The sequence below is a fragment of the Oncorhynchus keta genome, chromosome 30, assembly GCF_023373465.1.
Source record: "Oncorhynchus keta strain PuntledgeMale-10-30-2019 chromosome 30, Oket_V2, whole genome shotgun sequence".
Lineage (NCBI taxonomy): Eukaryota > Metazoa > Chordata > Actinopteri > Salmoniformes > Salmonidae > Oncorhynchus > Oncorhynchus keta.
Window position 1 is genome coordinate 13,629,306 of NC_068450.1, and position 14,941 is coordinate 13,644,246.

Genomic DNA, 14,941 nt, shown 5'->3' on the forward strand with positions numbered 1-14,941 from the left:
AAGAACGTGCCATCACACTCGAAGAACGTGCCATCACACTCGAAGAACGTGCCATCACACTCTAAGAACGTGCCATCACACTCTAAGAACGTGCCATCACACTCTAAGAACGTGCCATCACACTCTAAGAACGTGCCATCACACTCTAAGAACGTGCCATCACACTCTAAGAACGTGCCATCACACTCGAAGAACGTGCCATCACACTCTAAGAACGTGCCATCACACTCTAAGAACGTGCCATCACACTCTAAGAACGTGCCATCACACTCTAAGAACGTGCCATCACACTCTAAGAACGTGCCATCACACTCTAAGAACGTGCCATCACACTCTAAGAACGTGCCATCACACTAAGAACGTGCCATCACACTCTAAGAACGTGCCATCACACTAAGAACGTGCCATCACACTCTAAGAACGTGCCATCACACTCTAAGAACGTGCCATCACATCACATCACACTCTAAGAACGTGCATCACATCTAAGAACATCACACTCTAAGAACGTGCCATCACACTCTAAGAACGTGCCATCACACTCTAAGAACGTGCCATCACACTCAAAGAACGTGCCATCACTAAGAACATCACAAAGAACGTGCCATCACTAAGAACGTGCCATCACACTCGAAGAACGTGCCATCACACTAAGAACGTGCCATCACACTAAGAACGTGCCATCACACTCGAAGAAAGTGCCATCACACTCGAAGAAAGTGCCATCACACTCGAAGAAAGTGCCATCACACTCGAAGAACGTGCCATCACACTCGAAGAACGTGCCATCACACTCGAAGAACGTGCCATCACACTCAAAGAACGTGCCATCACACTCAAAGAACGTGCCATCACACTCGAAGAACGTGCAATCACAAGAATGTGCCATCATACTCTAAGAATGTGCCATCATACTCTAAGAATGTGCCATCATACTCTAAGAATGTGCCATCATACTCTAAGAATGTGCCATCATACTCTAAGAATGTGCCATCATACTCTAAGAATGTGCCATCATACTCTAGCAATATCCGATAAAAGATTGATCATCCGTCAGGTATTCAGAATGTCTTCTTCACACCTTCACTCACATTAAAATCACTCCGTCTACCGAACCGTCAAGGCAGTTTCTCTAACAAGAGTTTCTCTTTGTCAGGGAGAATATTCTGTACTTTACAAGTCATATAGTTTACATGTCATATTACTAGTTTATCCATTGATTATTACTGGTACAAGTTTAGTCTTTTCAGATAATTAGTGTTTCTTGGTATTGGAGATGATTCTCAAGCTTTATTTGACCTACTGAGGTACTGTTGGTTGAAGTTGTGAGTTTGTTGTTGATATGCAGACTTGCCCTGAGGGTATACCTGAATATTACCCCATACCACTTAACCATTCACACACTTTCTTCTGTTACTGTGGTTATAGTTGCTGTGGGTACAATTACTGTTCAGTCCTACTACAGTCAATTCCTAAAATACAACTGGTGTGACTGTACTGACGACGTGCACTAACCAGTGATTTTGTACTTATAAGAGGTGCACTTATCAGGAATCAACTGTACTACAACATTCCCTCAAAAATATGCACAAAATCCATGTCCTATCCTATACTGTTGTTTAGCTGCTAGAGTTCTGGGAGAATGTCGTTCTTTGGCTGGTAATGGCGTAAACCTCTCTCCTTCTCATGGGTGTACACATTACAGTCAATGAAAGATACCAAATATCAAAGAGCTTAAAAGTGGAATACTGAACTGAATAGAAGAGTTTGGGATAGATAGAGTAAAAACACACTCCAATGAGAAAAGGGATTGTCCTTCATTAATGTAAACCAGTTTCAGAAGAGGGCTAAGAGCCAAAACGCTGTGGGCTTTCAATAACAATCGTATCCCTGTAAAAATGATACCGTTTGAAGAAAGTTAAAAACAGAGAGGCGGTATAAAAACCAAGATGAGAGGAGGAGGAAGAGTACGAGGATGGGTAGGAGAGGTTCTGTGGACATTGTGATGTAACACTTCACATCTCCTCTGGTCTTCCAGGCATGGGCCATGGGCGATTAGAATTCTCAACACTTCATCGAACAATCAAATAACACACTTCAACCACCCTATTCCCCATGTAGTGCACTACTTTTGATCAGGGCCTGCATAGGGCTTTGGTCAAAAGTAGTGCACTACATAGAGGATAGGGTGCCATTTCCGACAAACCCTCACCCTGTACTAAAACCACTCTGTACTAAAACCACTTATTTCTCTTTCTTGCAGTCAAACACACAACTTGATCTTTTCCCCTTGTTTGTTAGCTTTGGCTCTCGGACAAGACCCAGCATTGTTTTTCTAGCATTAAGGATCCCCTCTAGAATGCAAATACCTGGGTTGTCCTAAAGAATATATACATGAACAGCTCGAGAGGATATTGATGGTCCATATAGATCTTCTTTTACCTTATAAGGAGTTATTTTTCGTGAGACAAGGTGGCATCATGTAAGCTGGTTGTCTTCACAAGCAGAGACTTAACAAAAGGTGAGGCGTTATCTTTACAAGAAAAAGATAATCATTTTTTTTATTTTACCTTTATTTAACTAGACAAGTCAGTTAAGAACAAGTTCTTATTTTTCAATGATGGCCTAGGAACAGTGGGTTAACTGCCTGTTCAGGGGCAGAACGACAGATATTCACCGTGTCAGCTCGGGGATTCGATCTTACAACCTTTCTGTTACTAGTCCAACGCTCTAACCACTAGGCAACCTGCCGCCTCTACACTCTAACCACTAGGCAACCTGCCGCCTCTACACTCTAACCACTAGGCAACCTGCCGCCTCTACACTCTAACCACTAGGCAACCTGCCGCCTCTACACTCTAACCACTAGGCAACCTGCCGCCTCTACACTCTAACCACTAGGCAACCTGCCGCCTCTACACTCTAACCACTAGGCAACCTGCCGCCTCTACACTCTAACCACTAGGCAACCTGCCACCCCATTTGAATGGTAAACGTGAACGGCCCCTTTCCCAACAGTTTGGTCTCAGACATATAAGGAAAATAAGAAGAGGGGAAGAAGGAAATGAAAGACTTTTCGTTTTGTGTGACACTTTGCTCTTGTTTGTGCCCGGCTGGCCACTCTCTCTCTCTCATTCCTCTAGGCTGCTTAGATGTCACATTATTTGGCCATTTTAGTTCAGAGGAGTAAGAGGGTCTGTTGGAGAGATTCAGAACAAAATAGTACTTCAATCTAGGCCCTTTTCCGATTGGCCCCTCCAGCCTGCTAAAGGTACAGACCAGGCAGGACCTGAACTGGACTAAACAAGCTCTTTTACACACAGCATTGTGCTTCACCAAGGCAGATACTATATACAAGAGGAAGGACAGTACATGGAGGGTGGGGAGGGGGGAGCAGTCTCTGTAGGATGGTTAGGGGGGCTGTGGTTGGGTCTCTGAGGCTTGGTGCTGGGGCAATGGTTGGGTTATAGCTGGATCAGGAGAGGGGACCGCAGAGGTGGTAAAGATTACAGCTGATGGGTGAGAGAGAAATATGGAGAGAGGGGACGGCTGGTTGGAGGCAGGGGGGCCTGACGCAGGGGGCCAGGGCCCATGGAGATTGGGGCCAGGGGTGCTTGAAGCAGGAATCCAGGGCTGGGGGCTAGGGAGCACTAAGGGGGCCAAAGAGCCAGGGGGCAGGGGCTGGAGGCTGGGGTCCAGGAGGCAGGGAATAATTGATGGATGCAAGGGGGCCCAGGGCGGGATACAGGGAGACGAGGGGATCCAGGGAGACGAGGGGATCCAGGGAGACGAGGTGATCCAGGGCTGGATACAGGGAGGTGAGGGGATCCAGGGAGACGAGGGGGCCCAGGGCTGGATACAGTGAGACGAGGGGATCCAGGACTGGATACAGGGAGACGAGGGGATCCAGGAGACGAGGGTAGAGGAGGCTGGATGCTGGGGACCACTAGGGGGACCGGGGACCAGGGCTGATGATGACCTCACTCACGGTAAAACACGTATTCAGTGTAGCTGGTCCAGATCTTGTCGTCCGTCTGCTCGTGAGCGAAGGCGCAGGTCCCCGTGGAGTTACAGGCCACCATGTGAAACCCGGCGTCTGCCAGCTTGTCAAAGGCCTGCTCCAGGAAGGTGAATTTGAGGTAGTAGCGTGACGTGTAGCGCTCTGGGGGCCGGTCCGGGTCACGGCTCTCGTTCAGCGTCTCCCCAAACACCTCTTTTGCCAGCGACGTCTTGCCACAGACCATAATGCGAGCAACACGTCTGAACTTAGCGTCGGTCTGGCTGTCGCGCCCCAATGTATAGGAGCCGCGATAACCGATGGTGATGAATCCCGAGCGTTTACCGTCTCCACTGGGGACCAGACTGGTGCAGGCGGCAGTGCCCAGCGAGGCCAGGTTGCGCCCGGTGTCGATGCCCGGCGAGGAGTCCTCCGGGTCGCTCTGACACCCCTCGTCACCCAGAGAGTTCCGCTTGCTGAGTTTGGGCGCCAGGATCTTTATGAGCTCAGGTAGGTTGAAGAACTCGGCCTCCCGCTGCAGGCGACCCCGCTCTGGGAAGTGGTCAGGGAGCACCAGCTGCTGATCTCTCATATAGTCCAGAATATACCGGAACAGGAAACCATCCCGGTCCACGAAGAAACGGCCCTTGGTGTCCCTCGCCAGACCTTTGGTGGATTTCCTGCTAAACATCTCCCACAGGAGAGAGTCTGGTACGCTGACGAGGGTTGAGTAGCGAGTGATGTACACCTGGCCGCCCACGTTCAGCTCTACTATCTCAGGGAAGATGACTGCTTCCCCTAAAGGAATGCTGGGAGTGTTATCGGGCAGAGCCATGGCTATGGTCGTTCTGTTACAGAGAACTCTGCAATCCTCCTCCTACTGTCACCTTGCTAGTGAGGTGGGGAGATTTGTTTCCAAGTTATAGCCTACAACTGTACACAGCAGCTCAGAATAGGTTACTTGCGTTCATATGAAATACATTTGAATTTAAAAAAATTAGTTTGTTGTCAAAATGGACAAAAGGGTATTTCTGAAACCCTAAAGGTGATCAGCTGATAAAAAAGGGGCTTAACTACAGCAGCTCACTATTCCTAAAAGAGAAAAGCAATCACCTAAACTGCCGTTATTTCATCTCAGGCCGTTAATAGCCAAACTTGACAACACGAAGGCATCTATTCTAACTACAGGTAGCTAAAACACCTTGTGTCCATGTCCTTTACGCGTAAACCAATGGAATATCCTGAATATTGCACCCGAGGATTAAAACGAAATAGCCTACCAAAATCCGTTCACGCTTGCATTTCTCAACGAGTCTTGTCTATATATGGAGAACAGTCCGGGAATGGATAATAGCTCACAGCAGTCCTTGATCGTTTCCTCTTATTTCGCCCGATTGTCTTGACGCAAAAATACAAAAGGTGGAACTTCAGTGCAATCCATAATTGGAGGTGTCGGTTGGAGTACAGATCAGGAATAGCCAATAAAGGAAGAATTCCCAGACGAAATGCGAGCTAGAGACGTGAACAAAAACAACTCTAGTCGTGCCATCGCCGAGGGGACGACGCTATCTGTCTTTCATTCGGTAGGTTTTCTCCCCCCGTAGTAATAGCCACTCTCTTATGCCATCTCGGAGAGCTCTGCTGCTGCAAAAAAGTACCGTAAATAATCAGCCCCGTTAAACCCCACCTACCTGCCGGTGACGCGCTCTAGCTTTGCCCCGGCCCGGGTCAGTGTTTATATTATGCAAAACTAACCGTGTCACTTACAGCTATAAACACAAAGGCAGATCTTTGATTGTTTAGATGATTCATCATTTGGTGTCATGCCATTTCTGTCATGAGCCATATAGCAAAGCAATTGAGATGTCAATTTGATTTGCAATGTCAATTTAAATTAATTTGTCCTTTTTGAACATCAACTGTGAATAGTATAGTCAACAGGGGTGTAAATGACCAAACTAGGGGTCCTTAGAATTGTCATTAACGGTCCTTAAAATAAAACTCAGATCCCTATAATAAAACAGGACAGCAGCGACACCTATCGGATATAACTACAACTACAACAATGGCAAATACCCAAGACAAAATACAAAACATTGAGCACTCCGTAAAAACGTTAGATATCATTTGAATTCCAAATAAATAAACATCTAAATTGCATTGTAATTAAGATCACTCTATTGGTCGATTGCACACAAGGTCCAACCAAAACTTGACTTCCGCCATTAACCCAACCCCTCTGAAAGACACACACACATATACCGTTTTTTGGAAGAGAGGTGCGGGGGCTGCCAGACTGGGTGCCCAGGGAGCTGTTGTAGTGGGGGGTTGCCTTGTCCAAGGACACAAAAGCAAGCAATGGTATCTAGGATTTGATACCAGCAACCCTTTGGTAGCCTGCTCACTTCCTGACAGAATTTTCCTGTCTGACCCGGGATTAGAACAGGTAACCCTCCTGCTGCTGGCTCTCTTACCACTAGGCTACATGCCCTCACCTCTCCTACCACTAGGCTACATGCCCTCACCTCTCTTACCACTAGGCTACATGTCCTCACCTCTCTTACCACTAGGCTACATGCCCTCACCTCTTCTACCACTGGGCTACATGCCCTCACCTCTTCTACCACTGGGCTACATGCCCTCACCTCTTCTACCACTAGGCTACATGCCCTAACCTCTCTTACCACTGGGCTACATGCCCTAACCTCTCTTACCACTGGGCTACATGCCCTAACCTCTCTTACCACTGGGCTACATGCCCTAACCTCTCTTACCACTGGGCTACATGCCCTCACCTCTCTTACTCGCCTCTCCAACCACTAGGTGACCTGCCTACCTGGCAGCTAGCCTAGCGGTTAGAACAAGATTTGAGCCACATCCACGTGTCTTGTTGTTTATAAGATATTTGATTTGCAATTGTACTTTAGAATAAACTGCTGGTCAATAAAATGTTGTCTGGTTGATGATTACGGCACCTTAGTAGAACAGGGAGTATTCCAATCACTACTATAGGAGTCCCTCCTGGCACACCAGTGTTCCAGCTCCTATAGGAGTCCCTCCTGGCACACCAGTGTTCCAGCTCCTATAGGAGTCCCTCCTGGCACACCAGTGTTCCAGCTCCTATAGGAGTCCCTCCTGACACACCAGTGTTCCAGCTCCTACAGGAGTCCCTCCTGGCACACCAGTGTTCCAGCTCCTATAGGAGTCCCTCCTGACACACCAGTGTTCCAGCTCCTATAGGAGTCCCTCCTGACACACCAGTGTTCCAGCTCCTATAGGAGTCCCTCCTGGCACACCAGTGTTCCAGCTCCTACAGGAGTCCCTCCTGGCACACCAGTGTTCCAGCTCCTACAGGAGTCCCTCCTGGCACACCAGTGTTCCAGCTCCTATAGGAGTCCCTCCTGGCATACCAGTGTTCCAGCTCCTACAGGAGTCCCTCCTGGCACACCAGTGTTCCAGCTCCTATAGGAGTCCCTCCTGGCATACCAGTGTTCCAGCTCCTACAGGAGTCCCTCCTGGCACACCAGTGTTCCAGCTCCTATAGGAGTCCCTCCTGGCACACCAGTGTTCCAGCTCCTATAGGAGTCCCTCCTGGCACACCAGTGTTCCAGCTCCTATAGGAGTCCCTCCTGACACACCAGTGTTCCAGCTCCTATAGGAGTCCCTCCTGGCACACCAGTGTTCCAGCTCCTATAGGAGTCCCTCCTGGCACACCAGTGTTCCAGCTCCTATAGGAGTCCCTCCTGGCACACCAGTGTTCCAGCTCCTATAGGAGTCCCTCCTGACACACCAGTGTTCCAGCTCCTATAGGAGTCCCTCCTGGCACACCAGTGTTCCAGCTCCTATAGGAGTCCCTCCTGACACACCAGTGTTCCAGCTCCTACAGGAGTCCCTCCTGGCACACCAGTGTTCCAGCTCCTATAGGAGTCCCTCCTGGCACACCAGTGTTCCAGCTCCTATAGGAGTCCCTCCTGGCACACCAGTGTTCCAGCTCCTATAGGAGTCCCTCCTGGCACACCAGTGTTCCAGCTCCTATAGGAGTCCCTCCTGGCACACCAGTGTTCCAGCTCCTATAGGAGTCCCTCCTGGCACACCAGTGTTCCAGCTCCTATAGGAGTCCCTCCTGACACACCAGTGTTCCAGCTCCTATAGGAGTCCCTCCTGGTACACCAGTGTTCCAGCTCCTACAGGAGTCCCTCCTGGCACACCAGTGTTCCAGCTCCTATAGGAGTCCCTCCTGACACACCAGTGTTCCAGCTCCTACAGGAGTCCCTCCTGGCACACCAGTGTTCCAGCCCCTATAGGAGTGCCTCCTGACACACCAGTGTTCCAGCTCCTACAGGAGTCCCTCCTGGCACACCAGTGTTCCAGCTCCTATAGGAGTCCCTCCTGACACACCAGTGTTCCAGCTCCTATAGGAGTCCCTCCTGACACACCAGTGTTCCAGCTCCTATAGGAGTCCCTCCTGGCACACCAGTGTTCCAGCTCCTATAGGAGTCCCTCCTGACACACCAGTGTTCCAGCTCCTATAGGAGTCCCTCCTGCCACACCAGTGTTCCAGCTCCTATAGGAGTCCCTCCTGCCACACCAGTGTTCCAGCTCCTATAGGAGTCCCTCCTGGCACACCAGTGTTCCAGCTCCTATAGGAGTCCCTCCTGCCACACCAGTGTTCCAGCTCCTATAGGAGTCCCTCCTGACACACCAGTGTTCCAGCTCCTATAGGAGTCCCTCCTGACACACCAGTGTTCCAGCTCCTATAGGAGTCCCTCCTGACACACCAGTGTTCCAGCTCCTATAGGAGTCCCTCCTGACACACCAGTGTTCCAGCTCCTATAGGAGTCCCTCCTGACACACCAGTGTTCCAGCTCCTATAGGAGTCCCTCCTGGCACACCAGTGTTCCAGCTCCTATAGGAGTCCCTCCTGACACACCAGTGTTCCAGCTCCTATAGGAGTCCCTCCTGCCACACCAGTGTTCCAGCTCCTATAGGAGTCCCTCCTGACACACCAGTGTTCCAGCTCCTATAGGAGTCCCTCCTGCCACACCAGTGTTCCAGCTCCTATAGGAGTCCCTCCTGACACACCAGTGTTCCAGCTCCTATAGGAGTCCCTCCTGACACACCAGTGTTCCAGCTCCTATAGGAGTCCCTCCTGCCACACCAGTGTTCCAGCTCCTATAGGAGTCCCTCCTGGCACACCAGTGTTCCAGCTCCTATAGGAGTCCCTCCTGCCACACCAGTGTTCCAGGGAGGAGAAAATGTGTCAGGAGGGTAGAGGAAGTGGACAGTTGAATCCTCTCTCTCACACATGCACACACACACCCACCCAGTTCGTCTGAATCATTAGTTCTTTCTCTCACCAATCAGTTCCCTGATTTCCCGGAGGACCTCTCTCATTGGATCCAATACGGACCCTGCCCCTCAACACCTAGATCTACCCATTGTTAAAATGAAACGGTGTGTATGTACAGTGCATTCAGAAAGTATTCAGACCCCTTGACTTTATCCACATTTTGTGACGTTACAGCCTTATTCTAAAAATGATTAAATAGTTTTCTTCCCCCTCAACAATCTACACACACATTTTTTGTTGTTGAAAATTTGGTAAATGTATTAAAACTTAAACATAAATATCACATTTACAGAAGTATTCAGACCCTTTACTCAGTACTTTGTTGAAGCACCTTTAACAGCAATTACAGCCTTGAGTTTTCTTGGGTTTGATTCGAAAAGCTTGGCACACCTGTATTTGGGGAGTTTTCAGGTTTCTCCAGAGATGTTTGATTGGGTTCAAGTCCGGGCTCTGGCTGGGCCACTCAAGGACATTCAGAAACTTCTCCCCAAGCCACTCCTGTGTTGTCTTGGCTGTGTGCTTTGGGTCGTTGTCCTGTTGGAAGGTGAACCTTCGCCACATTCTGAAATCCTGAGCGCTCTGGAGCAGGTTTTCATCAAGGATCTCTCGATCCGTTCATCTTTCCCTCGATCCCGACTAGTCTCCCTGTCCCTGCCGCTGAAAAACATCTCCACAGCATGATGATGCCACCAACATACTTCACCGTAGGGATGGTGCCAAGTTTCCTCCAGAAGTGACGGTTGACTACTGCAGAAAGAGAGAAAGGAGTCAGGTCTATTGACTAATGCAATAAGAGAGGAGTCATGTCTATTGACTACTGCAGAAAGAGAGAAAGGAGTCAGGTCTATTGACTAATGCAATAAGAGCGAGGAGTCATGTCTATTGACTACTGCAGTAAGAGAGGAGTCATGTCTATTGACTACTGCAGTAAGAGAGGAGTCATGTCTATTGACTACTGCAGTAAGAGAGGAGTCATGTCTATTGACTACTGCAGTAAGAGAGGAGTCATGTCTATTGACTACTGCAGTAAGAGAGGAGTCATGTCTATTGACTACTGCAGTAAGAGTCATTTAAGGCCTTTTCTTATTGATCTCACTGTTCTCAGCAGTTTTTTCAGATATTTCATAAGTGATGTGACATATTCAGTGCATCATCCATGGGAATATGATGCATTCCTCTTCCACTCCCCGCGCCCATAGCAACCATGTGAACCCACCTGTTTCATTCCATGTCCCTCCTGTGAGATGCATCGTCCATCAGCAGTTTACAAAAAGCAGGGGAAGAGCTCTATTTTTGATTCAGTCCACTGCTGAGTCTACAGTATGTTGATTCAGTCCACTGCTGAGTCTACAGTATGTTGATTCAGTCCACTGCTGAGTCTACAGTATGTTGATTCAGTCCACTGCTGAGTCTACAGTATGTTGATGTTGATTTATGTTGATTTTTTGATCACCAGTAGTGTCCAGCCTCTCCCTCTGGGTTCAACTACAGGACTAATCACCCATAGTGTCCAGCCTCTCCCTCTGGGTTCAACTACAGGACTAATCACCCGTAGTGTCCAGCCTCTCCCTCTGGGTTCAACTACAGGACTAATCACCCGTAGTGTCCAGCCTCTCCCTCTGGGTTCAACTACAGGACTAATCACCCATAGTGTCCACCCTCTCCCTCTGGGTTCAACTACAGGACTAATCACCCATAGTGTCCAGCCTCTCCCTCTGGGTTCAACTACAGGACTAATCACCCGTAGTGTCCAGCCTCTCCCTCTGGGTTCAACTACAGGACTAATCACCCATAGTGTCCAGCCTCTCCCTCTGGGTTCAACTACAGGACTAATCACCCATAGTGTCCACCCTCTCCCTCTGGGTTCAACTACAGGACTAATCACCCATAGTGTCCAGCCTCTCCCTCTGGGTTCAACTACAGGACTAATCACCCGTAGTGTCCAGCCTCTCCCTCTGGGTTCAACTACAGGACTAATCACCCATAGTGTCCAGCCTCTCCCTCTGGGTTCAACTACAGGACTAATCACCCATAGTGTCCACCCTCTCCTTCTGGGTTCAACTACAGGACTAATCACCCATAGTGTCCAGCCTCTCCCTCTGGGTGCAACTACAGGACTAATCACCCATAGTGTCCAGCCTCTCCCTCTGGGTTCAACTACAGGACTAATCACCCATAGTGTCCACCCTCTCCTTCTGGGCTCAACTACAGGACTAATCACCCATAGTGTCCACCCTCTCCTTCTGGGTTCAACTACAGGACTAATCACCCATAGTGTCCAGCCTCTCCCTCTGGGTTCAACTAGAGGACTAATCACCCATAGTGTCCACCCTCTCCCTCTGGGTTCAACTACAGGACTAATCACCCATAGTGTCCAGCCTCTCCCTCTGGGTTCAACTACAGGACTAATCCCCCGTAGTGTCCACCCTCGCCCTCTGGGTGCAACTACAGGACTAATCACCCATAGCGTCCAGCCTCTCCCTCTGGGTTCAACTACAGGACTAATCACCCATAGTGTCCACCCTCTCCCTCTGGGTGCAACTACAGGACTAATCACCGTAGTGTCCAGCCTCTCCCTCTGGGTTCAACTACAGGACTAATCACCCATAGCGTCCAGCCTCTCCCTCTGGGTTCAACTAGAGGACTAATCACCCATAGTGTCCAGCCTCTCCCTCTGGGTTCAACTACAGGACTAATCACCCATAGTGTCCACCCTCTCCCTCTGGGTTCAACTACAGGACTAATCACCCGTAGTGTCCAGCCTCTCCCTCTGGGTTCAACTACAGGACTAATCACCCGTAGTGTCCACCCTCTCCCTCTGGGTTCAACTACAGGACTAATCACCCATAGTGTCCAGCCTCTCCCTCTGGGTTCAACTACAGGACTAATCACCCATAGTGTCCAGCCTCTCCCTCTGGGTTCAACTACAGGACTAATCACCCATAGTGTCCAGCCTCTCCCTCTGGGTTCAACTACAGGACTAATCACCCGTAGTGTCCAGCCTCTCCCTCTGGGTTCAACTACAGGACTAATCACCCGTAGTGTCCAGCCTCTCCCTCTGGGTTCAACTACAGGACTAATCACCCGTAGTGTCCAGCCTCTCCCTCTGGGTTCAACTACAGGACTAATCACCCGTAGTGTCCACCCTCTCCCTCTGGGTTCAACTACAGGCCTAATCACCCATAGTGTCCAGCCTCTCCCTCTGGGTTCAACTACAGGACTAATCACCCGTAGTGTCCACCCTCTCCCTCTGGGTTCAACTACAGGACTAATCACCCGTAGTGTCCACCCTCTCCCTCTGGGTGCAACTACAGGACTAATCACCGTAGTGTCCAGCCTCTCCCTCTGGGTTCAACTACAGGACTAATCACCAGTAGTGTCCAGCCTCTCCCTCTGGGTTCAACTACAGGACTAATCACCCGTAGTGTCCACCCTCTCCCTCTGGGTTCAACTACAGGACTAATCACCGTAGTGTCCAGCCTCTCCCTCTGGGTTCAACTACAGGACTAATCACCGTAGTGTCCAGCCTCTCCCTCTGGGTTCAACTACAGGACTAATCACCCATAGTGTCCAGCCTCTCCCTCTGGGTGCAACTACAGGACTAATCACCCGTAGTGTACACCCTCTCCCTCTGGGTTCAACTACAGGACTAATCACCCATAGCGTCCAGCCTCTCCCTCTGGGTGCAACTACAGGACTAATCACCCGTAGTGTCCACCCTCTCTCTCTGGGTTCAACTACAGGACTAATCACCCATAGCGTCCATCCTCTCCCTCTGGGTTCAACTACAGGACTAATCACCCGTAGTGTCCACCCTCTCCCTCTGGGTTCAACTACAGGACTAATCACCCATAGTGTCCAGCCTCTCCCTCTGGGTGCAACTACAGGACTAATCACCCATAGTGTCCAGCCTCTCCCTCTGGGTGCAACTACAGGACTAATCACCCGTAGTGTCCAGCCTCTCCCTCTGGGTTCAACTACAGGACTAATCACCCATAGTGTCCACCCTCTCCCTCTGGGTTCAACTACAGGACTAATCACCCGTAGTGTCCAGCCTCTCCCTCTGGGTTCAACTACAGGACTAATCACCCATAGTGTCCACCCTCTCCCTCTGGGTTCAACTACAGGACTAATCACCCATAGTGTCCAGCCTCTCCCTCTGGGTTCAACTACAGGACTAATCACCCGTAGTGTCCAGCCTCTCCCTCTGGGTTCAACTAGAGGACTAATCACCCATAGTGTCCACCCTCTATAGGGAATAGGGTTCCATTTGGGATTCAGTTATCCCCCCCAAAAAAGGCAGCAGAAACTAAAAAGATAACTGTTTATTTCGGTTCCTCCTCAACAGTAGTTTCTGAACAATCAAACAAGAAAATGCATACATTTTTAACCACAATTAAACTCCATGGACAGCATATTATGTGCATACTGTATGAATTCAATGCCAATCTCTCAACCATTGTATTCAAGGTGAGTGTCGCCCAGTCACTGTGGGGTTGCTGGATACCAGTGAGCAGAACTCTTACCAGAAAGACCAACCATTTACCTATATGAGCTATCAATACAAAACAGTTCATCTGTCTCTCTATTGACAATACATTTAATATGAATACCGGTCTCTACCGTCCCAACTATACAAGGTCCTGATATACCCCAAACTCTCTCTCCACCTCTCATATTGTCTGTTATATTCAGGGAATATAAATGATACACCCTTTGCATACATGTAAAAATTAACAAAATGATAAAGTGCTTTCTACCGACTCAAACAGACACACAACCTCTTAGAGAATGGTACTTTACACAACGGCGTACGTTTGAGACTTCAAATCACTTTACTTTTCAGATCTCTGTTTTTAGCAGAGCTCAGTGCATGAGGAGAAACAGAACACATAAGACATGACCATCGGATGGTTGGCTGTTTGATCACATCTGTGTTCTGTGTAATGACACGTACACATCATATTACAAATCTTACAGTGGCATTCACAACATGGTCAAAACAAACTAACTGCAGTGACAACTGCTGGAGTTTTCACCAAAACGCACAGAACGGAACCATCTGTCCACCTAACATGACATTAAAACATTCAAGTTTAATTAATAATAGTCGGCACTGTTAAGAAACAAAACAAAAGTTGTTTGTTTAAAAAAAAAAAATGAGTTGGTTTCGTAGCTCATAGGTTAAGGTGCTTGTGTAAACATTGTTCCCCTCTGACATCACAGGGGGACCAGCCAAACGGGCCACTCATGTTACTCAGATTCATAACAAACTACATGATTGTGATTCAGATTGCCTTTAAAACCAACAGGATTATGGTAAAAAGCAGGTTATTGGGAGGATACTTAGACCTGGGTTCAAAAACTACTTGAAATACATACTTTAGTTGGGCTTACCTGGCACAATGGAACCAACAGATTAGCAAAAGTCCAAACCCCTTGTAGGCAGGATAAAGCAAACGCTAAAACGTATAAGAAATAATTGATAAACGATTTGAACCCAGGTTTGGAGATACTAGTCGGTAGAGTGGAGAGAAGAGCGATGCAGCTCTCCTGTATGTACTACTTTGATACAGACTGGTGTGAGAGAAACA

At 48.8% G+C, this 14,941-nt stretch overlaps 1 protein-coding gene across 1 annotated transcript; it reads right to left on the reverse strand.

The window, feature by feature from the left end:
- Window positions 1-616: 616 nt before the first annotated feature.
- On the reverse strand, window positions 617-5,742 carry LOC118376438 (BTB/POZ domain-containing protein KCTD12-like). Its single transcript, XM_035763153.2, has one exon. It carries the CDS (start codon window positions 4,830-4,832, stop codon window positions 3,981-3,983), a length of 852 nt encoding a protein of 283 aa, XP_035619046.1. The 5' UTR covers window positions 4,833-5,742; the 3' UTR covers window positions 617-3,980.
- Window positions 5,743-14,941: the final 9,199 nt, after the last annotated feature.

Excerpts from the sequence above, each read along its gene's own strand:
- LOC118376438 (XM_035763153.2), bottom strand. The coding sequence starts at position 4,832 with ATGGCTCTGCCCGATAACACTCCCAGCATTCCTTTAGGGGAAGCAGTC.